This window comes from Salvelinus alpinus, chromosome 17 (assembly GCF_045679555.1).
Source record: "Salvelinus alpinus chromosome 17, SLU_Salpinus.1, whole genome shotgun sequence".
Lineage (NCBI taxonomy): Eukaryota > Metazoa > Chordata > Actinopteri > Salmoniformes > Salmonidae > Salvelinus > Salvelinus alpinus.
In genome coordinates this window covers 35,666,625-35,691,554 of record NC_092102.1, presented here as the reverse complement: position 1 = coordinate 35,691,554, position 24,930 = coordinate 35,666,625, and the positions used below count along the sequence as shown (strand labels likewise).

At 44.5% G+C, this 24,930-nt stretch overlaps 1 protein-coding gene across 14 annotated transcripts in view; it reads left to right on the top strand.

Moving 5' to 3' along the window:
• Nucleotides 1–24,543, top strand: part of LOC139542852 (membrane-associated guanylate kinase, WW and PDZ domain-containing protein 1-like) — a 224,618-nt gene extending 200,075 nt beyond the window's left edge. For 10 of the 14 annotated variants that reach the window (XM_071348775.1, XM_071348774.1, XM_071348773.1 and 7 more), the window contains 10 exons: nt 1,910–2,174; nt 5,950–6,041; nt 7,495–7,690; nt 7,985–8,287; nt 12,687–12,890; nt 17,320–17,407; nt 17,545–17,608; nt 18,069–18,212; nt 18,354–18,492; nt 20,086–24,543. In XM_071348775.1, coding sequence (XP_071204876.1) covers nt 1,910–2,174; nt 5,950–6,041; nt 7,495–7,690; nt 7,985–8,287; nt 12,687–12,890; nt 17,320–17,407; nt 17,545–17,608; nt 18,069–18,212; nt 18,354–18,492; nt 20,086–21,266 — 2,676 coding nt within the window. In that variant the 3' untranslated portion in view covers nt 21,267–24,543. Of the gene's footprint in view, nt 1–1,909; nt 2,175–5,949; nt 6,042–7,494; nt 7,691–7,984; nt 8,288–12,686; nt 12,891–17,319; nt 17,408–17,544; nt 17,609–18,068; nt 18,213–18,353; nt 18,493–19,176; nt 19,269–20,085 lie in introns of all 14 variants that reach the window. The other 4 variants (XM_071348779.1, XM_071348778.1, XM_071348768.1 and 1 more) reach the window with 3 other exon arrangements.
• Nucleotides 24,544–24,930: the final 387 nt, after the last annotated feature.

Genomic DNA, 24,930 nt, shown 5'->3' with positions numbered 1-24,930 from the left:
AAAGAGGGAGGAGGGAGTGGCTGTCATATAGCAGTGGCTTGTGTAGAGGAGGATAGATTAACAAATAATGATGGAATGAGGGAAAGACCTGAAGGAAATGTTAGAGGCATTCTATGGGAGTGACTCACATGCTTGAGCCCACAGGTACAGTGGACAGAGAGGAGGAGAGGTACACTAGCTACCTCAGTGCTGGAGCAGTAGGATGGTCTCTCCAGGGACAATAACTTTATTCTGAGGTTTAAAGAGCGAACGCCTTCTCATCTTTAACACACAACTTAACCTGATGAGAAATCAATACTGGCTATGAGGAGACAACTCTCCAGCTGTAAATAACACTCAGCCCATGGCATCCCCTGGAGCCTCATCCAGAGGGTAAAGTTGTCCCTAGAACGGATCCTAGATCCGTTTTGTGTTCTGCCACCCTATTGGTTTAAGTCAGGATTTGGGGAGGCAGCAAAGGAGGAACACTCCACTCATAGTGATTTATGTTCCCAACTGTGTTTTTATTATGACTGTTTATCAAACCGTAGCTCGTCATCAGGTAAGGGAGAGTTGGCTAAACCTAGTTCAGTGCCAAACTGGCAACTTCTACCCACAGCCATCCACAGAGTATGTATATTATAGGAATGTGGATAATACATTACATACATATTTCAGTGTTCCTGTTAACGGGAAGCAGGGGTATTTGGGATTAGGAATTAGTGCGATATAGTAATCGGTCATAGATGGGGCGTCGCTGATGGAGATCATGTGACAGGGTGGGGGAGGGGAAGGGCTCTGTAAGGGTTGAGCGGGGGCAATGGTGACCCTGGTCGGTTGCCACTGTCAATTCGTTTTTCACGATGGGAAAGCAGGCTTTGTGTTGTATCATTGAAATGTCAGGCTGCATGCAAGTCTGTGTCAGCCTCTAAGCGCTTTTCTGTCTCTGATGCTGGGCTTTAAATATGTGCTTAGAGTACACTGCCATTTGCAGTTGGGACCCAACTGTCTTGGTGTATTTGCAAAGTGTTGGCTTGTAAGTGTGTTTTTGTTTCTACTAACAAGCTTGTGTTTGCTTTTTTTTCTTTTCATGCATGATGTTGATTTTAATATTTAATCAACCATAACAAATATTATAGAACTGTCAAATGTCTTACTGTCAAATTGATCTAGATACAACCTGATGACATGGTTTCCTTGACCTGAATCTGTATGTTCAATGTGTTAGACACCTACAGGTTTTTCGTATTCTATTTTGATAAGCTTCTTCAAATGTCCCACAGTCGTATAACCAAGCTTAGAGGTCTCATATTCAGTGAATTGCACAGAATATTTTTTTTGCATTAAATAAATAAATAAATAAACTGAAAACTAGTGTTATTGGCTGAGAGGTTTGGAACATTAATACTGTACAATTGTGAAAATGATGATAATGCCCTTTTAGTGTAAGAGCTATTTGAGAAGACCGTCTGAAATTTCAGCCCGTTTTGGTGGGAAGCAGTTCTCGCCTGCCTGGTGTCATGATAAATGGGGGGACATGAACGTAGTGTGTGTATGAATAAACACATCGTGTTGTCTTATTGTAATATAAAGAAACTATTCAGAGACAGTTCTGTGTGTGGGCGTCATAGAAACCATGTCATCTCTCCCGCACACCGTTAGAATGCAGCTCTTACTGACAGACACAATCAATTCACTTGGTGTTTCTATGATAATGACCTTGGATGGTTCTTTTCTTCTCTCTACGACCTTCCCTTCTTACTCATCTCTCTTCTTTCACTCCCTGTCTTTATTCTGTCTTCTCTTATTCGGCCCTCTCTCTCTCCTTCTTTCTCACTATCACCTCACCTACTCCTCTCATCTTATCTCTCTCCCCCTGTCTTCCACCCTTTCTCCCTCCTTTCTCTCCCTCCCCATTCTGTCCATTCAGCAGCAGCTGGAGAGGAAGGACAGTCAGAGCAGCTCCCAGCACAGTGTGTGCAGCCATCGCAGCACCCACACAGACTCTCCCAGCCACCCCTCCTCCAACATGCCCAGTGAGGCCGTAGGCCCCCCTCTGGCCGCCCCCACCCAGCTGCTGCCTGGCCTGCCTCCCCTGCCCACCCAGGACCCTGGAGATGGTACCATGACCCTCCAGAAGAAGCCAGACCCCTTCAAGATCTGGGCCCAGTCCAGGAGCATGTATGAGAGCAGACGTGAGTCATCAGTCATCACTTCACTGTGGTTGTTTGGCACAACTGAAGTGTAGGTTCAACAATGCTGCCGAACTCAAATACATCAAAAATGTATAAACTAGAGTGAATGAGCCTGGGATCTGATCATCATGTCTGTTGATTGGTGGGAAGAGAGAAACTCTTGAAACCTTTCTGATTATTCTGTTGGGATTAGACTAGGCAGTGTATGAGTTTGTTTAACTAAGTGGGTGTTGCATTGTGTCCTGGAGGAGAAGCACTGTTACATTTACATTTAAGTCATTTAGCAGACGCTCTTATCCAGAGCGACTTACAAATTGGAAAGTTCATACATATTCATCCTGGTCCCCCCGTGGGGAATGAACCCACAACCCTGGCGTTGCAAGCGCCATGCTCTACCAACTGAGCCACACGGGACCTGTTAAGTACTTTGTAGGAGCAGCTGTGTGTGTGTGTGTGTGTGTGTGTGTGTGTGTGTGTGTGTGTGTGTGTGTGTGTGTGTGTGTGTGTGTGTGTGTGTGTGTGTGTGTGTGTGTGTGTGTGTGTGTGTGTGTGTGTGTGTGTGTGTGTGTGTGTGTGTGTGTGTGTGTGTGTGTGTGTGTGTGTGTGTGTGTGTGTGTGTGTGTGTGTGTGTGTGGTATCAGTGTATGAGTCAAACCTGACTCTGTGACAGAGGTCTCGGAGAGCTTAGTCTCCTTGAAACACAGATGTGTTTCTTGCTCTGTGAAGCTATTGACACCTCTCAATATATAAACACCTGCATTTCCGAACACTCATGTGTAGGTCTGATGCCAGCGGAAGAAGGGACTAGAAATGAAGGATCACATGCATCCTACCTTGCTGACGACTCAGAAATGAAATATATGGTATATGCAGTGTTGACCCAAGCCTACGTCATGAGCTATTTGACAAAAATAATGTATATGTTCTCATCAGCAGAAAAAATTATGATAATTTATTTGAACAATAGTGTGGTGCATACAATACTTTTTCCTTGTTCTAACCCTAAGAATTGGGGATGATAGAAGGTACACTGGGCGATAGAAGGCACCCCCGTTTTGAGTTGTAAAAGCAGAAACATCTGTTCTTAGACTCTCCCCCATATCCTTTGCAGTCACAACTCAGGTCCTCCATTATTCATGAGTGGAGGAGGGCGCCACCCCACTAATTTACTATACTCACAACAAGTCTCTTGAAAGAAATGGTTTGTTCTCCAAACAATGGGTCATTCATTTCCATCTAGGGGGCAATATGATGACTCCTGGAGAAAAACATGCTTTATTAAAGAGTCTGGTCATTTACAGTACATTACAATTAAACTGAGTGGGGAGACAAGCAAACATAACTTAGTGTAATAGGAATATAATGTTGTTTGCCATTTGTCATTTGCACTTTATAAGAGGCATGTTGCATGTCTGGCAACAATAATGTGTTTACATTCATGGTGTATTAAAAATGCATCCATTATCAGAATATGCTCATTATGTATGCACGTGCAGCTTGTGTATGTATGTATGTATGTATGTATGTATGTATGTATGTATGTATGTATGTATGTATGTATGTATGTATGTATGTATGTATGTATGTATGTATGTATGTATGTATGTATGTATGTATGTATGTATGTATGTCAGTGAGTAGTGCTAGTTGCCTGCCAGCCTCAGCCTGTTTTGTGTGCTAGCAGGTGGTGTTGCAGTGCTGGTTAATCCATGCAGGTGGTGTTGCAGTGCTGGTTAATCAGTGCAGGCGGTGTTGCAGTACTGGTTAATCAGTGCAGGCGGTGTTGCAGTGCTGGTTAATCCATGCAGGTGGTGTTGCAGTGTTGGTTAATCAGTGCAGGCGGTGTTGCAGTGCTGGTTAATCCATACAGGTGGTGTTGCAGTGCTGGTTAATCCATGCAGGTGGTGTTGCAGTGCTGGTTAATCAGTGCAGGCGGTGTTGCAGTGCTGGTTAATCCATGCAGGTGGTGTTGCAGTGCTGGTTAATCAGTGCAGGCGGTGTTGCAGTGTTGGTTAATCAGTGCAGGCGGTGTTGCAGTGCTGGTTAATCCATGCAGGTGGTGTTGCAGTGCTGGTTAATCAGTGCAGGCGGTGTTGCAGTGCTGGTTAATCCATGCAGGTGGTGTTGCAGTGCTGGTTAATCAGTGCAGGCGGTGTTGCAGTGCTGGTTAATCAGTGCAGGTGGTGTTGCAGTGCTGGTTAATCAGTGCAGGCGGTGTTGCAGTGTTGGTTAATCAGTGCAGGCGGTGTTGCAGTGCTGGTTAATCCATGCAGGTGGTGTTGCAGTGCTGGTTAATCAGTGCAGGCGGTGTTGCAGTGCTAGTTAATCCATGCAGGTGGTGTTGCAGTGCTGGTTAATCAGTGCAGGCGGTGTTGCAGTGCTGGTTAATCACTGCAGGTGGTGTTGCAGTGCTGGTTAATCCATGCAGGCGGTGTTGCAGTGTTGATTAATCAGTGCAGGCGGTGTTGCAGTGCTGGTTAATCAGTGCAGGTGGTGTTGCAGTGCTGGTTAATCCATGCAGGCGGTGTTGCAGTGCTGGTTAATCCATGCAGGCGGTGTTGCAGTACTGGTTAATCCATGCAGGCAGTGTTGTAGTATTGGTTAATCAGTATGTAAAGTAAAGCCAGTAGAATCTAGGTCTGCTGCTGATTAAATATTAACTGGGCCTGGTGATCCCTCCGCCATGGAGCTGATCTTACTGTTTGTTTGGCTGGATTATTAGAATGGGTTAGAGTTGGAGATGGGGGTTAAGAGGAGAGGTATTTAATGTGTGGTGGGGCGTCTGTGTGTCTGTTGTGGACTCATATCAGCATTATGGTGCTCTGTGGTGTTGGTGGTGTCAGGAGATAGGACAGAGACAGGACTAGAGATGAGACCATGCTGGGACCCTCCTGCAGAGGATATTCTTTCTGACAGTTACAGGCTGTGCGTGCGTGCGTACGTGCAAGAGAGAGAAAGATCTGCTGAGCCAGGGACAGGGATCAGTGGAAGGCTAATGACTTATCCAACCTGCACACACACAGTCACACAGTCACACAGACAGACAGACAGACAGACAGACAGACAGACAGACAGACAGACAGACAGACAGACAGACAGACAGACAGACAGACAGACAGACAGACAGACAGACAGACAGACAGACAGACAGACAGACAGACAGACACCTGAGGGCTAATAAAACCTGTGTGGCAGACAGAAGGTGCATCAGGAGAAGTGGTCCATGCCCTGTGTTCAGACTGGCCCTGTGGGTGAACAGACTAACACCAAATTGCCTGTGTCCTCCCACAGCCACGTGTGTTTGTGTTCCACAGAGAGAGACGGAACGAGAAAAAGAGGCAGAGAGTTAAAAGGTCACATTCATAGAGAGCATGTACATGGCATTTGTTCCTCCTGTCCTCTGGGAGCCAACCCTGCACCTGAGAGAAGGAACCTAATATGCCCAGTGATGCAGAGGAGAGTAGAGAGGAGGGGTTGTTCATACCAGATTGTTTAATAACAAGATCTAACTGAACTGAATTTAAATGTAGTCCAACGCCAGGATAGTGGGCTTGAATCCCGGGACCACCCATATGTAAAATGTATGGACGCATGACTGTAAATTGCTTTGGATAAAAGTGTCTGCAAAATGGTATATATTATATTATGATTATGAATACTGAACTTAATTGCAGTGTATTGATTAATGCAACAGTCATGCCGTAGGTTTAACTTTCTGAGTGTCAGGTCTACTCCCTGTTTCACCTCCACTGAGCTCTTGTGTTGTGTTTTTCAGAGCCAGATTGCCAGGAGCAAGAGATCTTCCTGTGGCGGAAGGATACAGGTTTTGGGTTCCGCATCCTGGGAGGAAATGAGGCTGGAGAGCCGGTGAGTATCCCTGCACCATTCCTCCACCATATCCCTTGTCTGTCACTGTTAAGTTTGGATGCGCCAAGGAAAAGCAAAAGGTTTGTAATGGGATCTTTTCATGCAGCACACCATTCACTTACAGTGCATTCGGAAAGTATTCAGACCCCTTGACTTTTTCCACATTGTGTTACGTTATAGCCGTATTCAAACATTTATTTAAATGTTTTTTTTCCCACTCATCAATCTACACACAATAGCCCATAATGACAAAGCAAAAACTTTTAAAATTTTTGCAAATGTATATAATAAAAAAATAAATATATATATCACATTTACATACAGTGGGGAGAACAAGTATTTGATACACTGCCGATTTTGCAGGTTTTCCTACTTACAAATCATGTAGAGGTCTGTAATTTTTATCATAGGTACACTTCAACTGTGAGAGACGGAATCTAAAACAAAAATCCAGAAAATCACATTGTATGATTTTTAAGTAATTAATTTGCACATGCTTTGCAAAATCAGCAGTGTATCAAATACTTGTTCTCCCCGCTATATACTGTATACTATATATATACGATATACTGTATATATACTATATACTGTATATATGCTGACAGGTATATTAAATCAAGCACACACCCATGCAATCTCCATAGACAAACATTGGCAGTAGAATGGCCTTACTGAAGAGCTCAGTAACTTTCAACGTGGGACCGTCATAGGATGCCACCTTTCCAACAAGTCAGTTCGTAAAATTTCTGCCCTGCTAGAGCTGTCCCAGTCAACTGTAAGTGCTGTTATTGTGAAGTGGAAACATCTAGGAGCAACAACGGCTCAGCCGAGAAGTGGTGGGCCACACAAGCTCACAGAATAGGACCGCCGAGTGCTGAAGCGCGTCCCGAGTTCCAAACTGCCTCTGGAAGCAATGTCAGCACAATAACTGTTCGTCGGGAGCTTCATAAAAGGGGTTTCCATGGCCGAGCAGCTACACACAAGCCTAAGATCACCATGCACAATGCCAAGCGTCAACTGGAGTGGTGTAAAGCTAGCCGCCATTAGACTCTGGAGCAGTGGAAACTCTGTAGTGATGAATCACTCTTCACCATCTGGCAGTTGGACGGACAAATCTGGGTTTGGAGGATGCCAGGAGAACGCTATCTACCCCAATGCATAGTGCCAACTGTAAAGTTTGGTGGATGAGAAATAATGGTCTGGGGCTGTTTTTCATGGTTCGGGCTAAGCCCTTAGTTCCAGTTCAGGGACATTTTAACGCTACAGCATACAATGGCATTCCAGACGATTCTGTGCTTTGGAACGGAATGGAAGATCAAATGGTTTAATTTAGCTGCGTTGAACTTGAACTACAAGTGAAGTACAAGGCTGATTTATATGTATCATGTTTTGTAGATCTAGAGTATTCCCATAATGAAGTACAGAGCTAATGTATCTGTATGGTATTTTGTAGATCTACATTGGGCACATAGTGAAGTATGGAGCAGCAGATGAGGACGGGCGTCTGCGTTCGGGGGACGAGCTCATCTGTGTGGACGGCACGGCGGTGGTGGGCAAGTCTCACCAGCTGGTGGTGCAGCTGATGCAGCAGGCCGCCAAGCAGGGCCACGTCAACCTCACTGTCCAACGCAAGAGCTCAGGATACGGAGGTGAGGACGGGTCACAGAGGCATATGCATACACAGGCAAACACTCACCACACACACTCACCACACACACTCACCCACACACTCACCCACACACACTCACTCACCACACACACTCACCACACACTCCACAACAGCGGCCACCTACACTACCCACGCTAGTTAAAACCTATTGCTTATTGGCTCAGTGAACGATCACTAGCCCGTGCCAAACATAAGGTGGAAAAATATATATATTTGCTGAACACCGTTTTTATATTGCCTGCCCAACTCTTCATTCCCCCCATCTCTTCTTCAGTGGGTAAAGGGGAGGGTGACGTGCCCCCGTCCCCGGCCTCGTCGCACCACAGCAGCACCCAGGCCCCCTCCCTGACGGAAGGCAAGCGGACCCCCCAGGGCAGCCAGAACTCCCTCAACACAGTCAGCTCCGGCAGTGGCTCCACCAGTGGGATCGGCAGTGGGGGAGGAGGGGGCTCCGGCAGTGCTGTGGTCCCCGCAGCCCTGCAGCCATATGACATGGAGATCCAACGCGGAGAGAACGAGGGCTTCGGATTCGTCATTGTGTCGTCGGTCTCCAGGCCTGATGCTGGGACTACTTTGGGTGAGTGGGATGGGCAATGCTACGGTGGGCTGGGTTATGGTGAGCTGAGTGGGATGGGCAATGCTACGGTGGGCTGGGTTATGGTGAACTGAGTGGGATGGGCAATGCTACGGTGGGCTGGGTTATGGTGAGCTGAGTGGGATGGGCAATACTATGGTAGGCTGGGTTATGGTGAGCTGAGTGGGATGGGCAATACTATGGTAGGCTGGGTTATGGTGAGCTGAGTGGGATGGGCAATGCTACGGTGGGCTGGGTTATGGTGAACTGAGTGGGATGGGCAATGCTACGGTGGGCTGGGTTATGGTGAGCTGAGTGGGATGGGCAATGCTACGGTGGGCTGGGTTATGGTGAGCTGAGTTGGATGGGCAATACTACGCTGGGCTGGGTTATGGTGAGCTAGACTTTGCTACTATGCTGGGTTTAGTTGCAATTTTTTGATAACTGAGAATCAGTTATCATTTGCTCTCGGTTGAGCTGGGTTGAACTGATAATATGGTTAAATCTGGCATGTAATCTTGGCGAAGCCTGATTCTGCTGATTGACTTTACTGTGGTTCCGAACAGACCCGAGGACAACCCGGTCCAATCCGAGTTAGGGAAGCATCAGAGAAATATATTTTTAAGATACTTAATTAACCGGAGATGATAAAGCATAAGGGAGGTAGAGAGTGGTGATGCTCTAGCAGGGGCTGTGTGAGTGTGTAGGCTACTGGGAGTTTGACCGAGTGACACAGTAACAGGGAGGAGGGAGGGAGAGACAAGAGACCGCAACCAACCAGGCTGACTCACGCTATAGTAGACTAATCGCTGCCATAGCTAGATTATTCATCATCCAATATGATTACTAGTGCCTGTCTTGACTGCATCAAACTGGGAGAAGCTAGCTAGGCTAATTGAGGCTGCATGCGCTTTCTCGTCCTACACGATTACAAATAACAACAACTTTATTCAGAATATACAGTAGCAGCCTACCTGTTGGCTCTTGGTCATTGTAGACTATCCTTCTCCTTTAACTTTTAATTACATCATTTGAATTCCACTTTCCATTGATTAGATATCTCCTAACTTTTGCCCCACACGGAGGCTCTATGACTGTAGCCTACTGTCACTTTGATGACTTATGATTGGCCATCAACAAGCTACCCCTTTCGTGAAAAGCAAAGCAGCAGCATAAATTATAACATATCTCTCTATCTCTACTGCAGCAGTCACGTACGGATCAGTTAAATAAAATAATGTGAACACAAGTACATGAGGGATACTTTGTATCAGCGGTTGGAACCTAAATTATTTAGTTCTGAACAGAAGCAACTACATGGTAATTTCGTTCCACTGTTGCGACCAGTAAAAATAAAGATCTGAACCAGTTAAACATGCTGGGCAGGTCATTGTTTTGGCCATTATTCTGAATACCATGGCTATGCCCCCATAAGATGACAATGCCCCCATCCATATGGCATGAGTGGTCACTGAATGGTTTAATGAGCATGAACATGATGTAAACCATATGCCATGGCTCGTGGTGGCACAACGCCCTATTAAGACACTTTATGTTGGTGTTTTCTTTATTTTGGCAGTTACCAGTACATACACAGTATTAACAATCTTTTTTGACAAGCAACCCTTTAAAGGTTAACTTATGCTCAAGAACAGTTCTCAAGTGATTGGGTAGACGCTAAGCCTAAAAACTAATATAAGAAAACTCCTCCTGATGTTATTCAGACAACCTATTTCCTTAAAAAGTCCCTCTCAAAGTTTTCAAAGTGAGACAAGGAAATTGTGAAAAAGCATGATTCTGCCAAGCAAGCACTCCAGTAAACACACAACCCTAACAGTGCATCAGCACCGCCCGACAGTCCGCTTGCCACTCAGTGACATGATTAATCATTTCTTGGGAGTGGAATTACAATATTTTGACAGTCACTCCTCATTGAGTTCCCACCTGCTTTATTAATAGCAGGGCATCCATTTCTAACGGGAGTGGACTTAATGACACAGCCCCGAGGTCACAAACCCAACAATCATGAGCTTAGGGAAACAGAAATCTCTTTATGTGCCCAGGCACATTCACCGCCAGGGATAAGCCTGGTTGATGCTTTATCAAAATCACCATCATCACAGATTCAAAAGGCAGACTTGTAGCCGACCCTGGCTGATTCACTCAGCATGTAATTGAAGTTCCACCGAGCACAATCTATAGCTGTCCATACCGTTTATCTATGAAGGCAAAATAGTGAAATTGGCCCCATTAAGGTCACTCAGCCGTCAACGAGGGATTTTAAATGTCCTCCTCTGAACAAATGTGGTATCAAGCTCCCTCTGATGAGTTTGCAGCACCAATGTCGCTCCAAGGTCTCCTTACACAGCTTGCCTGATGACCAGGAAGATGTAGCATGGTGTGAAACATGCTATAGGGCCAGGCTACTATCAAATAGATGTTTTGTTAGCTACTGTGCCACGCAAAGGGCCCGATTCCATTGATCCTGCGGGCTGTAGTTGAAGCCCCATAAAATAGAAAGTAGAGGTATACCCACACATTGACTCGGTACCGTTACCCCCTGTATATTGCCTCGTTATTGTATTGTGTTGCTTTTTATTATTTTTTACTTTAGTTTATTTGGTAAATATTTTGTTAACTCTTTCTTGAACTGCATTTTACGGGCTTGTAAGTAAGCATTTCATGAATTCGGCGCATGTGACAAATAAAGTTTGATTCGATTTTTTATGTATCATTTATACAAGCAGGAGAAATCCCATTGAGACTTGTCTCTTTTTTTTACGGGTGACCTGAATGTGCTCGTCTGCATCGTCTGCAGCTGGGTCCTCAGACTAAGAGTGACAATACCTGTCTCTGTCTCAACTGTCTCTGTTGGTGTCTCAAATTATACTCTATATTCTCCATGTATTGCAGTACTTCTGGCCAGACAAGAGCTCTATATTCTCAATGTATTGCACTACTTCTGACCAGACCAGAGCCCTATGTGGGTATCATTTGAGAGTTTCTTCCTGTCTCATTCTCTCTCGCTGTGCCTGCTGCTTTGGCCGCATCACCACTGTGGGGATGGGATGAAGGAAGGTGCTGATAAGGGTCGTTCCTCTATCCAATCTCCCCTTCTACTAGTAGAGGTCCAACAGAGAGACATGATCACAAATGGATGGACTTGCACTATCTATGGATTCTTCTTTAGCCTGAAAGGACCAGAGATGTTTTAGGGTATTGTGACGGACAAAGAGCTTTCCGCTGGCTTTATCCCTCCCGTACATCATCCTATGCAAACCCCTTTTCTCCCTCCAGCCCATCCTCCCATAATGAACTGATGTGTGCTGGTGTTGTGCTCAGCAGATTGGGTATTAAATCCTGGGTATTTGTCACACCCCGTAATGTCCCATATCTCATTATTTGGATAGAGTGGCAGGATACAAGTGCAGTTTTTAATCAAGGCGTAGGGAGGGGAGCTGGTAGCACAATGTGATTTGATAAATATGGATGTGGGAGGGATAGAGAGCGGGAGGGGGAGAGAAAGAGGGGGGAGGAATGGAGAGAGGCGGGAAGAGAGAGAGGTAGAGAGGGGGAGGGATGGAGGGAGAAAGGGATGGGGGAGGGAGAGAGGGCCCCTTAGGGTCTGTTCAGAGCTGCTCTGTAAACAACATGTGCTGTATTGAACACTGTCACTCTCCTTGTACAGCCCCATGCAATGCTAGCATCTCTCTGTCTGTAGCCTCTCTGATATACTGTAGTGCATGTTACTCTCTTGACGTCTGCGAGGATCCTGAGATTCCTCAGTGTCACTCTTTAGGAATCCATCTCATTCTCTGAGCCATTCCGAGGGCCAGAAACTCAATTATCTCCAGTGACTTACCACTCCGCTGTGGCGTAGGCTGTATCCTCCACATCAATCCATGACTCCAATGGGGAGTGGAGGACAATCGTAAGGCCGTGTCAAGGCTATTGATAGCCTCCTGAGCGGGGGCCACGAAGGGCCCAGACCAGTTCCATGTGATTTAAGTCCCATCGATTAGCACGTCAGGGGTGCAGAGGACAACAGTAGAGAAAGCGACAGAGACAAGGGAAAGTGTCTTCTCCCAGACCATTAATTCCTTAATGACCACCCAATACAAGTCTGTCCACCAATAGGGATGTAAGCTGTGTTCCGCATGCATGCTCCTTGATTGGACCATTGTTTCCAGTGCAACGGTTGGCTGGTTCTTGGGTGGTGCTCTCTGGGTGAATGGCCTATGGGGGTTTGGATGATTAACCCTTTGCTTCCCTTTCTCTTTTTTCCTTCTCTTTTCTTTTCCCATCCTCTTTTTCTCTTCCCATAATCCAATTATGTAATCAATAACCAAATCACATTAACACCCACCCACACACACACACTTACTACACATTAACATCAAAGCTGGAAATGCATGTGTGGCCATGCCCCACAAAATAGGGCGCATCATCGAGGGGAGCCCTGCGGACCGCTGTGGGAAACTGAAGGTTGGCGACCGCATCCTGTCCGTCAACGGCTGCTCCATCACCAACAAGTCCCACTCGGACATCGTCAATCTGATCAAGGAGGCAGGGAACACCGTCTCTCTGAGGATCATTCCGGGTGACGGTAAGACTTTGTGTTTTTTTTTGGCTGTTTTATAATGCAGTAGGGAGGAGAGTTATGCATGGCCTAGTGGGAGTCAGCGGGCACCACGGCTCTGCACTGGCAGAAGCACTTTGCACCAACCTGGGGAGCTACCTTGGGCTGCGAGAGGCCATGCTCCCTGCCCTGTGCTCAAAATGGGAGACTGTGAATGAGAAGGAAGATGTTGTCACTCGATACTTTTCTGTAGTTAGTTTTAAGTTTTCCTCTCTTATAGTTAAAGGCCCAGTGAAGTAAAAATAAGAATAATACTGTGAAATTGTGAAAATTATGACTTTTAGTATAAGAGCTGTTTGAAAAGCCTGTTTGGTGGGATGAAGTTTTGATCTGCCTGGTGACATCACCAAGCGGTAAATGAGTTAATAGACAAATAAGAAAGAGAGTTCCAAACCTCTCTGCCAATAACAGCTAGTTTTCAGTTTCCCCCTCTCCCTCTCCATGAACAGTCCTAGCAACATTTTTGCTTGAGGAATTGCTCTTTGCTAAAAAGCTATTTTTATTAATTTTTGACCATTTAATTGAAAACAATTACTGTAAGATATTTAATTGTTACCCAGAAATTATTTGATATTGAGATAAAAACGGCTGCATTGTACCTAAGGTTGACTTCGACCCAGAGCTTGTGAATATCCCTGAGAGTGAAACCACATCAGAGATGAATTTGTCAGTTGACATACAGTATGTGTGTGTTGATTGTAGTACAGCGTTTGATAGACACACTCATGTCATTTTGATGAACTGCAGTCCGCCAATTTGGTATTGGCTGCTACTTTGTAATGAAGAAAAAAGTTAAATGTGGTGTATATTTAATTTTTTAATTTTACCTTTATTTAACTAGGCAAGTCAGTTAAGAACAAATTCTTATTTTCAATGACGGCCTAGGAACAGTAATCAGTGCATCCTGTTAGTGTTAATCTCCTCAGTCTAAATGGAACAAGGTGGCAGGAAATGCATACGTAATACTGGTTATGGCAGGAACAGTCTGTGACAGGAAGCTGTCTCCTTCCCCATGAGTAGGCATGTGTTGTGTTGTTCCCTGTCCCAGAACGACAATAAAGCCAGCCACTAGAATGCCCTGTCATTGGCTGAGCTGAGAGATTTGGTTCCTAAAAGGCTAGGGCCGGCTCTGACTACGTGAGGATATCGATGTGGGTATGCAGACCCACGAGCCACTGCAGCCCCTCATGATGAGTTCTATTTTTGTGTGGCCTCCACCGCCATCAAAGTTTCCCATCCCTGTTCTAGAGAGACTGGTAAAATGTAGCTTAATTAAGATGGGAGCCGAGGAGAATCAGTAGCACAAACACAAAGGAGGAGAGAATGCAAAACCACAAAGCGTGGCAGTTTTTTTAAAGATCACAATGACAACATCTACACAGGCAACATCCGCACCGAGCTAAAGTCAAGAGCCACTAATCTGGACGCTTATAAGAAATCCCGCTATGCCCTCAGACGAAACCATCAAACAGGCAAAGCGTCAATACAGGACTAAGATTGAATCCTACTACAACGGCTCTGATGTTCGTCGGATGTGGCAGGGCTGGAAAACTATTACGCACTACAAAGGGAAACCCAGCCGCGAGCTGCTCAGTGACACGAGCCTATCAGATGAACTAAATGCCTTTTTTGCTTGCTTCAAGGCAAGCAACACCGAAGCATGCATGAGAGCACCAGCTGCTCCAGATGACTGTGTGATCACGCTCTCCGTAGCCAATGTGAGCAAGACCTTTAAACAGGTCAACATTCACAGACAGACTACCAGACCGTGTACTGAGAGCATGCGCGGACCAACTGGCAAGTGGCAAGGCCAAATTTTTTTCACTCAACACAATGCTACAGATGTCTCAAGTTTTGAGGGAGCATGCAATTGGAATGCTGACTGCAGGAATGTACACAAGCTGTTGCCAGAGAATTTAATTTATATTTCTCTAACGAATGTCCACCTCCAACATCGTTTTAGAGAATCTATTGTCGTCGTGTGGGCGAGCGGTTTGCTGATGTCAACGTTGTGAACAGACTGCCCCATGGTTGCAGTGGGGTTATGGTATGGGAAGGCATAGGCTACGGACAACGAACACAATTGCATTTTAATGATGGCAATTTGAATGCACAGAGATACCATGATGAGATCCTGAGGCCCATTGTCATGCCATTCATCCGCCGCCATCACCTCATGTTTCAGCATGATAATGCACAGCCCCATGTCGCAAGGATTTGTACACAATTCCTGTAAACTGAACATGTCCCAGTTCTTCCATGGCCTGCATACTCACCAAACGTGTCACCCGTTGAGCATGTTTGGGATGCTCTGGTTTGATGTGTACATCAGCTTGTTCCAGTTCTCGCCAATATCAAGCAACTTCGCACAGCCATCGAAGAGGAGTGGGACAACATTCCACAGGCCACAATCAACAGTCTGATCAACTCTATGCGAAGGAGATGTGTTGCGCTGCATGAGGCAAATGGTGGTCACACCAGATACTGACTGGTTTTCTGATCCACACCCCTACCTTTTTATTCAAGGTATCTGTGTCTAATAGATGCATATCTGTATTCCTAGTCATGTGATATCCCAGTCATGTAAATCTAATTTATTTATTTCAATTGACTGATTTCCTTTTTTACATTTGTTTATTAATTAAACCATTTAAAAAAAACAAGCACGCATAAAACTTGAAAAAGCCATACATGAGTTAAATCATGGAGGATAACACACAAAGTCTGGGACTTATTTCCATTGTGGTCTTCTTGAAATGAGATGGCTAGGCAAGATCGAACACGGTTGAACATAGTATTGAGAGCGAGATAATAAAACATAAAAACAAAGAAGAACATCTATCTCATCATTGCAGTTACATTGTAGGGGACAGTCATATGGGCACAGCAGACACATCGTTTTTTACTTTCTTTTTAAAGCTGCCCAGAGACAACATCGTTTTTATGGGCAAAGGCAAATCATTCGACTGAGGCTCCAGTATACCAGAAAGTACCTTTCCCAGCATTACTACTGAACCTGTAGAAGCACACACTAGCTGCACCTGATCTGGTGCTGTGATTGTGTGTATCCTTAAATGATTTCCAAAGCTTTTTAGGGTCATTTTTGTTGTCAATGATTTTATCAGCAAAGTAACCCCTCATTGCTGGGTTCCCGAGTGGCGCAGCGGTCTAAGGCACTGCATCTCAGTGCTAGAGGCGTCATTATAGACCCTGGTTTGATTCCAGGCTGTATCACAACTGGCTGTGATTGGGAGTCCCATAGGGCGGCGCACAATTGGCCCAGCGTCGTCCGGGTTAGGGTTTGGCCGGGGTAGCTCGTCATTGTAAATAAGAATTTGTTCTTAACTGACTTGCCTTGTTAAATAAAGGTTAAATAAAATGAGCTTCATAAATTCTGCTCTGTGCTTAATTTCTGTGACGTTTATATTGGACAAAATCAGGCTGCTCGAGAGTTCTAAAATTTCTTAAAGCCTTATTCCTTATTCCAGCCCCCTAAACATTTCAAAACAGTATTTTTTGAGTCCTCTGATTCTAACAGTTTTGTGACACTTCAATATATCTTTAAAACTCTCCTTGTGCAAAATGTGAACTGTACCATAGTCAAATCTTTGAAATTGTTGCATGTTGCGTTTTATGCTTTTGTTCAGTATAATTCTAGTCTACAATTTTATTTTAATGGCAGAACAACAGTCAGAGATAGAAGCCATTCAGCCACGACCTTCCTCAGCCAGACGGTGTCATTTTGTGTGGCGACATTTGTTCTTGAATCGTTCAGGTTGTGTCCCCCAGAGTGCTCCGTGAGGAAAGGCGGCAGGGCTGTCAGGGTGGCGAGGGAGAGGGGGAGAGAAGGATGAATGAGTCAGGCTGGTGCTGTCGCTAACTTCAGGCAGAACCCCATTCCCTCTATAAGTAACCAATGTCTATGATGACTAATGTGGGCTGCCGTGCTGTGGCTTGTGGTGCAACACAATTAGATTTGCAAGAAAGGAAGGACAGTTACCCTATTTGTACTTTTTTATGTATTATTCTTTCCCCTTGGAATTAAAAAAACCCAGAACGACTGAAACGGAGAGGCTTGTTTTCTTTTGATGTTCAAGCTGGTGAGCAAAATGGTAGATGACAACATCATAGGCAGTCAGCGTCAGGTTGAACAGGAGACTGTGTTCCTTGAGGGGAGACTGTGTTCTCTGGAGAGCAAAATTACTGTACGGAGATGTGTTGTCAGAGACAGCAGTCCTGACCAAGACCCAGTTGCAAGTCAAAACAAATTGTTTGTTTAACAAAAGAGCATTTTTAGAGCATATTGTCTTCCTTTAAAATTTTACCAGAATCGATGTATTACTTTCAGATTGGAGGTCATGACCTTATCCATAATCCTCAATTTGTGTTTCCACAGAGTCCTCCAATGCGTCTCTGTTGACCAATGCTGAGAAGATTGCCACCATCACCACCACGCACACACCCCAAACTGCCACAGAGCCTCGGTGAGTTATTATTATTCATAAACAGGCTTTTTTGGAACATACTTTAATAATATGATACATTATATGAAAGATGACTTCTATATGAATATGATGTACTTTCATATCTTTGTGTTCATATGAATCATTTTATTTTCCAGGAATAACTCAAAGTTGAAACAGGCTCCTCCTCCACCTCCTCCAACACAAGCATTGCCCTCACAGGTAAAGACAAACATGTCTATTGGTCTGTTAAAATCAATCCCCAAAGCAGGGAACAGTAAATCATCTCTCTACAAGAGCACACAGTGCAGCTTCATCCTGAGATGAAGAATGTCTTTCAAATCATCAAAGCAATCTAATCAATCAATTAATCAAGCTATCAGCCAAATCAATAAAAAAGCCAAACTTCTAATGAGTGCAGTAAGCCTGTGTCCAGCCCTTGCAGTGCCCTTGCTCTGGGCTCTGCGCCCCTCTCACAGGCTGAGACAGCATTTATTATTCATTGGTTCCAGAGTATTGTACCTCCATCGATTTTGTGTGAGTTTTTGCTGGACTCGGCTTGATTAGTCCTGATGTTAGGACTCACCTCATGACACCCCTGTTGGCCCACGCATTGTGGGCATTCGCACTTCCCCCTCTGTTAATACTTTTTTCTTTCTGTCTCTCTCTCTCTCTCTCTCAGGATGCAGAGTTCTATTCTGTGGATCTGGAGCGGGACAGTAAAGGCTTTGGGTTTAGCCTGAGAGGAGGACGGGAGTACAACATGGACCTTTATGTGTTGAGGCTCGCTGAGGATGGGGCGGCTGTCAGGAATGGCAAGATGAGGGTATGCTCCATGAAAAAAAGAATATCTACTCTATTGTACTTTGATAATAATATTTATGTTATAGACAGTTAATATCTCCTGGGATCAATTGTCTGGTTGTCTCATTAAACAGCCTCCCTTCTTCACTCTCTGCACACACAGGTGGGAGATGAGATCCTGGAGATCAACAGCGAGAGCACGAAGAACATGAAGCACGCACGCGCCATCGAGCTGATCAAGAATGGTGGCCGGAGGGCACGCCTGGTCCTCAAGAGGGGCGATGGATCTGTTCCTGAATATGGTGCGTGGCAATGTGATGTGATACATGTTCCTTCCATACTGTGACTAACACTACCGCCTCTGATTAACTAACACCGGACGGACACCATAGTCTGCAATGTCTTGTTGCTGTAAGCAAGATTTATTTGGTGTGTCTTCAGTGTCCTGATCCAATGCTTTAGAATTTATTATATTATGATATGTCTTATAGCCTTTGATCAACAAAGAATTTTCTGAATATTTGATGTCCCAGTGATGTGTCTGAATGACATTTAATGTTATTGCTCCTAAATCAGTGATTTATTGGCCATATTATGTAATGTTCATTCTGCTGTGGCGGCAGGTAGCCTAGCAGTTAAGAGCGTTGGGACAGTAACAGAAAGGTCGCTGGTTCAAATCTTGTTTTCGTCCAAATACTGTATGTTCTGGCTCATTCATCTGGGAATGTTTATCTTTATCTCTGTTCTGCCGAGAAAGGTCACTGTGTGAAGGATTGCACCCAGCCATCAATTTTCTAGGTTTTCCTTTTCTCTGCCAGCCAGAAAAACGTAAAAACTGAACCAACTACTTTTTTCTGTCTCTGGTCTTCATTGAGGATCTAAACCCTCTGATTTCTCTTTTTATTTATTTTGTTGTTTTTATTTGATTTTATTTCCTCTCTCTTCCTCTCCATTTCTTTACTCTGGGCTCTTCCTCCTCCCTCCAGCGATGATGGCTCCTCATCTCGCTGTTGGTACTATGAGAAATGACAAGATGGGAGAGCCCTGTTTCTACTTAATGGGCCAAAATCAGACCACGGTTTGTAGCCAAGTCTGTTCCAACCCACCCTCCTAACCCTTTACCCTCCACCCCTGCACCCCAACATTCCTCACCCACTTAACCCATCTCCCCCTACCCATCTCCTACCTGCACCTCCCTGGGTATGTGTTTAGTGCTGTGTGGCCTGACTCACTCCTCAACCTGTACTGTGCTTTTTTGACCCATACACCCAGAATGCACTGCTTACTCTCCGCCCACTTCTGGATGGATTCATGCAACTGCTCGCCACCGCTGCTACCATAACAACATATCCCTAATTGGAGTCATTGGCAGAACACTCTCCAGTTTTTTGTTTCAGGCTCTTTGTTTTTCTGCAGTTCCCATTCCCAATGATGATAATCGACTTGTTCATCATTTTGCTTTTAATAATGTCATAGGTGCTTGTTGTCATTGATAACCCAGCCCTTCACTTGCAATGTTTTGCACCTGTTGTGTTGCTGCCGCCTACATGTGCCAATCCATTACTCTCAAAGAAAATATACTTAAGCAATTGTTTACTTTTATGTCATTTAGGTTGAGGATCAAATAAGCCATTTGTGTACAAATTAGATTTTTTTCTTCCCAGAAGTAAATATTTTTGACACAATTTACCAACATGTTCATGTTTATGGAAGTGCATGGTTTCCATAAAAATGGCTGTATTGACTCAATACAGATACAAGCACCCACATGAAAATGGCTATGGAACCTTAAGTTTGAGAGAATTGTCTGAGCTTCCAGGGTTATATTATTTAGCTAGTTTAAACTCCACCCAGTCTGAGAATGTCTCTCATGTCCTGTCTTTGTTCTCCCCCAGACGCCAGCCATGACGGGCACTCTCCCACACCCGGGGCACAAGACTCTCCGCAAGTGAGAACCCTGCCACCAAACAGCCGATATCACACCTCATCGGAGTCCAGTTATCCACCAGACCTTCACAAACCATCACGCCATGAGGATGCTGGACAGGGCCGAGACAGGGACAGGATGGAGCACTCGGGCCGGCACTTTAACCACCACCACCATCACACCTGGAACAACAACCACACCACCTCCAGACAACACTCCCCGGACAACAGCACCAGCGGCGGGAACAACAAGAAGAGTCTTGGCCGCAAATTCAAGAAGTCTGACTCGGAGAGCGGCATCTCAAAACTCTTAAAGACTCTGCGCAAGGACAGCTCTGGAAAGAAGGCTGCAGCGGCGGAGAAAGAACGAGAGCGCTCCGCTAGTAGCAGTACTCTGGACCAGAGATCTGGTCGACCCCGCCGCGGCTCCCTCGACCGCTCGCCCACCCGTAAACGCAACACTTCCCCTGACCGACGGCGGGCCAAGTCCATGGACCGCAGGGCAGAGCGAGCACACCGTGACTGCACACCTGAGAGGGAGTATGACGACGGAGGGTTTCTCAGTCATGCAGCCACTCCGGAACGACCACTCTATGACCGTAGGCTCCTGAGGGAACCACAGACCCCAGGCAGAGCCTACATGGAGGCCACCACCCCAGAACGCCCCAACAACGGGGCCTCCTCCCTGTCTCGCTCCAGGGGCCGCACGACTGACATGAAGGCCACCACCCCAGAACGCCCCAACAATGGGGCCTCCTCCCTGTCTCTCTCCAGGGGCCGTACGCCCGACAGAGGCAGCCTGAAGAACGGCAACCTCCCGAGGGACTCGTCGGCCGAGACGAGGGATGAGAGCTACGGGATAAACAGAACTCCAGAGAGACGCTACAGGTCAGAGAGAGACTCATCTCCAAACAGCAGCTCCAGCAGGGAGGAGCTGAACTACGCTGCAGCGCCTGCTTCCAGACAGAAGGATTACTACAGCACACTGAAGAACAACTCCTCCGCTCACCACAACGCCGGCTACAACAATGCAGGACTTAGCAACAAGGCAGGACAACACCACAACAACGCAGTAGGCCGTGCCCCGAACCAGTTCCCAGAGCCTAAGAGAAGGTTTTACAAAGAGAGCCCCAAGGACCTCAGCATCTGAGTGGACAGAGCCTGGCTTCTCAGCCCTTGATCTGTAGAGACCACAGTAAATACACTGGACTTAGACTTCTGAGGAGATTGACTCATGTGATTTATCTGATTGCTTGATTAATTTGACTACTTGTGATCCCAGACAGAGATTCATACCACAGCAGGAGTACAATCTTTGTTTTAGTTCTTACTGTACGTTTCTGTTCTCGTTATTTTGAGCATAACTGAGGTTGTTAATACTCTAGTGAAGGTATGTGTATGTGCCTATCAAATTACAAATGGTGATTTAGCTTTTTTATAGGCGTCTCTGACTCCACGTGTTCCCTCGGAGGTTTCGAACATGCTCCTTACTGTGCTACCAGGTACTTCATGATGAGCTTGTTTTAATATGTTTTTAGATGTTGTTTTCCACCCCAGAATTGCTTTATAAAGCAAACTATAGCACAAGACGTTGGCAGTACAGACATTTTATGGACGACTGCAGTGAAAACCTTAGAGAATATCATACAAAACAAAGGCAAACAAACATTTTAGAACCAATGGTCATTTTAGAATGAAGTAATATATTTCAAATAATACTTTTTACATTTGACTGCTATTTATTTTCAATTGGCACACACAATGAGGAAGCTCGGTAAAAGGACCAAGTTATACGCCCGATAACCTGAAAATAATAATAATTTTTACCCCTGCTGGATTTGCTGTAGAATTATAATTTTTTAAATCTAAGTTGGTATGGCATGCCCCTTTCTTACCAAGCCCACAAACCCCAAAAAATCAGAGGGGAAAGCAGACCACCTATTGAGAAAAACACCAGATATTGTTGATATTCCTCTCACAGAGCAGACAAGTCTAAAAACCCACCAGGATCTGAGGCTGTTTTGGGTTCCTGTTTTTCAGTGTGTCTAGTAATGATGAGCCAAGGAGGAAAACAAAACAAAATTCTCGCAGTAAGAGGTGTCTGAGTACACTGCCTGTGGTGGAAATACAATTGAACAAAGTTTTGTATTCCTGCTCAGAGGACAGTAGAAGCAACAAGTTACCTGACAGGAGCCTGTAACATAAAACCTACTTCACAGTTATACGCAGCATGGAGAGGTTCACCGAGAGGTCAAGTGGTTTTAAAGTAACCACAGTCCTATAATGACTTGATCCTACAAATGTAGGCTGCTTATTTGATCCCCCTGTTTCAGGAGAATATGTGGAGAAAAATATAGCAGATATTGATCAACGGCCCATTGATCCTATGCAGGTGATATGGAAGTATTTCTCAAGTTCCTCTCTTCCTCTCCCTGCCCAAGGAAATTAGGTGATGATGTAATAATGTAAGGGACGTTGTTGCGATGATAACGGATGGAAAGTTCCAGTACAGAAGTGGGCCTATCTGCCATGCTGAGCCATGCTGTCACACCACTGGAGTCTGACTGCTGCTTTAACCGTGTGTATTCTCTGTTTTATGTTTCACTAAACGGCTAAAAAGATATAGGAAAATCCACAACAAATGCATTGTTTTATCACTGTTGTTGCCATGGTACTGTAAAAAAGAAATACAAACAAAAAAAAGAAAACATTTAAAGACGTTAACCTGCCGGCCACCACCTGTACAGAATTTCAATATGTTACTAATAGGAACCCATTGAGGAATAAAATGTTGCCTTTTTCTTGTACAAAAGAGAAATTTATGGGAAACCTCTGCAGTGAGGAATGTGATAGTGTTTATATTTCTGAAATGGACCTGATGATTCATGGGAAATATGTTAATGTACTCTGAATCAGGTATGTAAAGACATTCTAAAAATGGACGACTTTATTTGGTCAATCAGAAGCTGTTTGTTGGTTTGAATATCTCTCGATGGTTAGCCTGCCTTTTTATTATAAAGCACTTGTATGCAGTCTGTGTTCTTTAAGCATTATTGCAATGTGCTCCAGACATAATGCTATCTCTGTGTTGATAAAAGCATTACATGTATATGGGCCAATCTTTTTTTATAAAACACTATGCATATATAAATACTACATTGTTCATAGCTTTATTTAACCCATGAAGCTATACATAACATTAGTCTAAGTACAAGTAGATGTGGACTTAACCAGTAAAGCTTCTTTCCTTGAGATGGATCACAATGTATATGTAGCTATCAAAAAGAAGTCTGTGAATGCTATTTTTATTATCAAATAAAGTTTTCCATACAAATTCAAAAGGATCTTTCTCCACAGTGGCTTGCAATTATATTCTCAGGAGATTCCTATTGATATGATTGACATTGTAGAGTCTTTTTGGAGTGCAGCATTCTCAGATTGATTTATTATTCACCAAGGTAGTAAGCACACTGCTTTAGTAACAGGATATCTGCAAAAAAAAATATTGTCTAGCTTCCTTGCTTTTAACAGTGTCTATCTGACATTTCAGATTTGTCTGACTAGCAAAGGTTTAAGTAAATAAACAAGGAATATCTAACTGCATATCCATTCATATCAATATCTCCCTATTGCCCGCTGACAGAATAATTTGGTATGTACATCACAGAAGTGAAATTAATCTACTTGTTAATGGGAAATATGCTGGGATCATGACAACATCGACAATGTCAGTAAACTGCCTACTACAGTAGCACATACTGAATGGGTACCCACAGCTGTTAACAAGCAACCCTGATAGGCTTTCAGCTATGCTACAGTATATTCCCTGGTTGGTTCTGTAACACACACAATATGTTTTTTTCCATTTGAAGAGTGTGAAGAAGGTTAAACTAAGGCCTTATACCTTTTAAAGTGTTAATACATTGTTATGATAAACTGTAAGGTCTCCTCTTCAGGAGACCTCTGTGTGTGTTAAAACCTGTTGTTGAGTGTTGTGACCTTCAGACACTATCAGAAGGCGTCTATGTTCAGACTCCTCCTGCCTGGATCCCACCGTGGTTATCTGGTTTTCTGAGAACACAAGGCTGCCACAGACCTGATGAAACCAGCCACCAGTCAGAAGATGCTTACACTCGTTCACATTGTTATGACTCTATACTTGTGATGAAAGGTCAAGTTTCGGTCAAACCCACTTCTGAGTTTTTACTTGCTGAGTTCTCGCTGTCAGGGGGAGGTTCGATTTTTTTTTAAATGTTGTTGCTTGGGAAAGTTACGTAAGAGGGATTGGAGAGGCTATATGAGTTACAGGATGTTACAGGATGTCTTAGGCATTTTTCAGAACTTGGGGAGAACTATCATATACTGTTATACTGTACTCTATACCAACTTCTGCCTACAATTGTATTACTAAAAGGAGTATTTTAATACTTAAAGAGTCTGTGTTTCCTTTCCATTACTAATGTATGTTTGGTAATTATATAGACCTGATCATTTGTTGAAGAAATTGACCAACATTTTGGCGAGCTTGCCAGGAGCGAGTGACCACTTCGCTGGACTGACCATTGATGCACGTCAAGCGCTACAACATTATAAGGTAAGCAGACACCTGTTATATCTAAAAGTGTCATTTGCAATAGCACATTGTGGTTAATGAGTCATTCTGGCATGTAAGTGGCACCTCGCTGTTAAATTTATCTGGACATAAATTTCTTTGTAATAGCAGAATAATTGAAAGTGTGAAATTATTGTTACACAATCCGTGGGAGGAAGCACAGACCACCTAGGTGGAAATGGGTTATACATTCCTGGGTTAA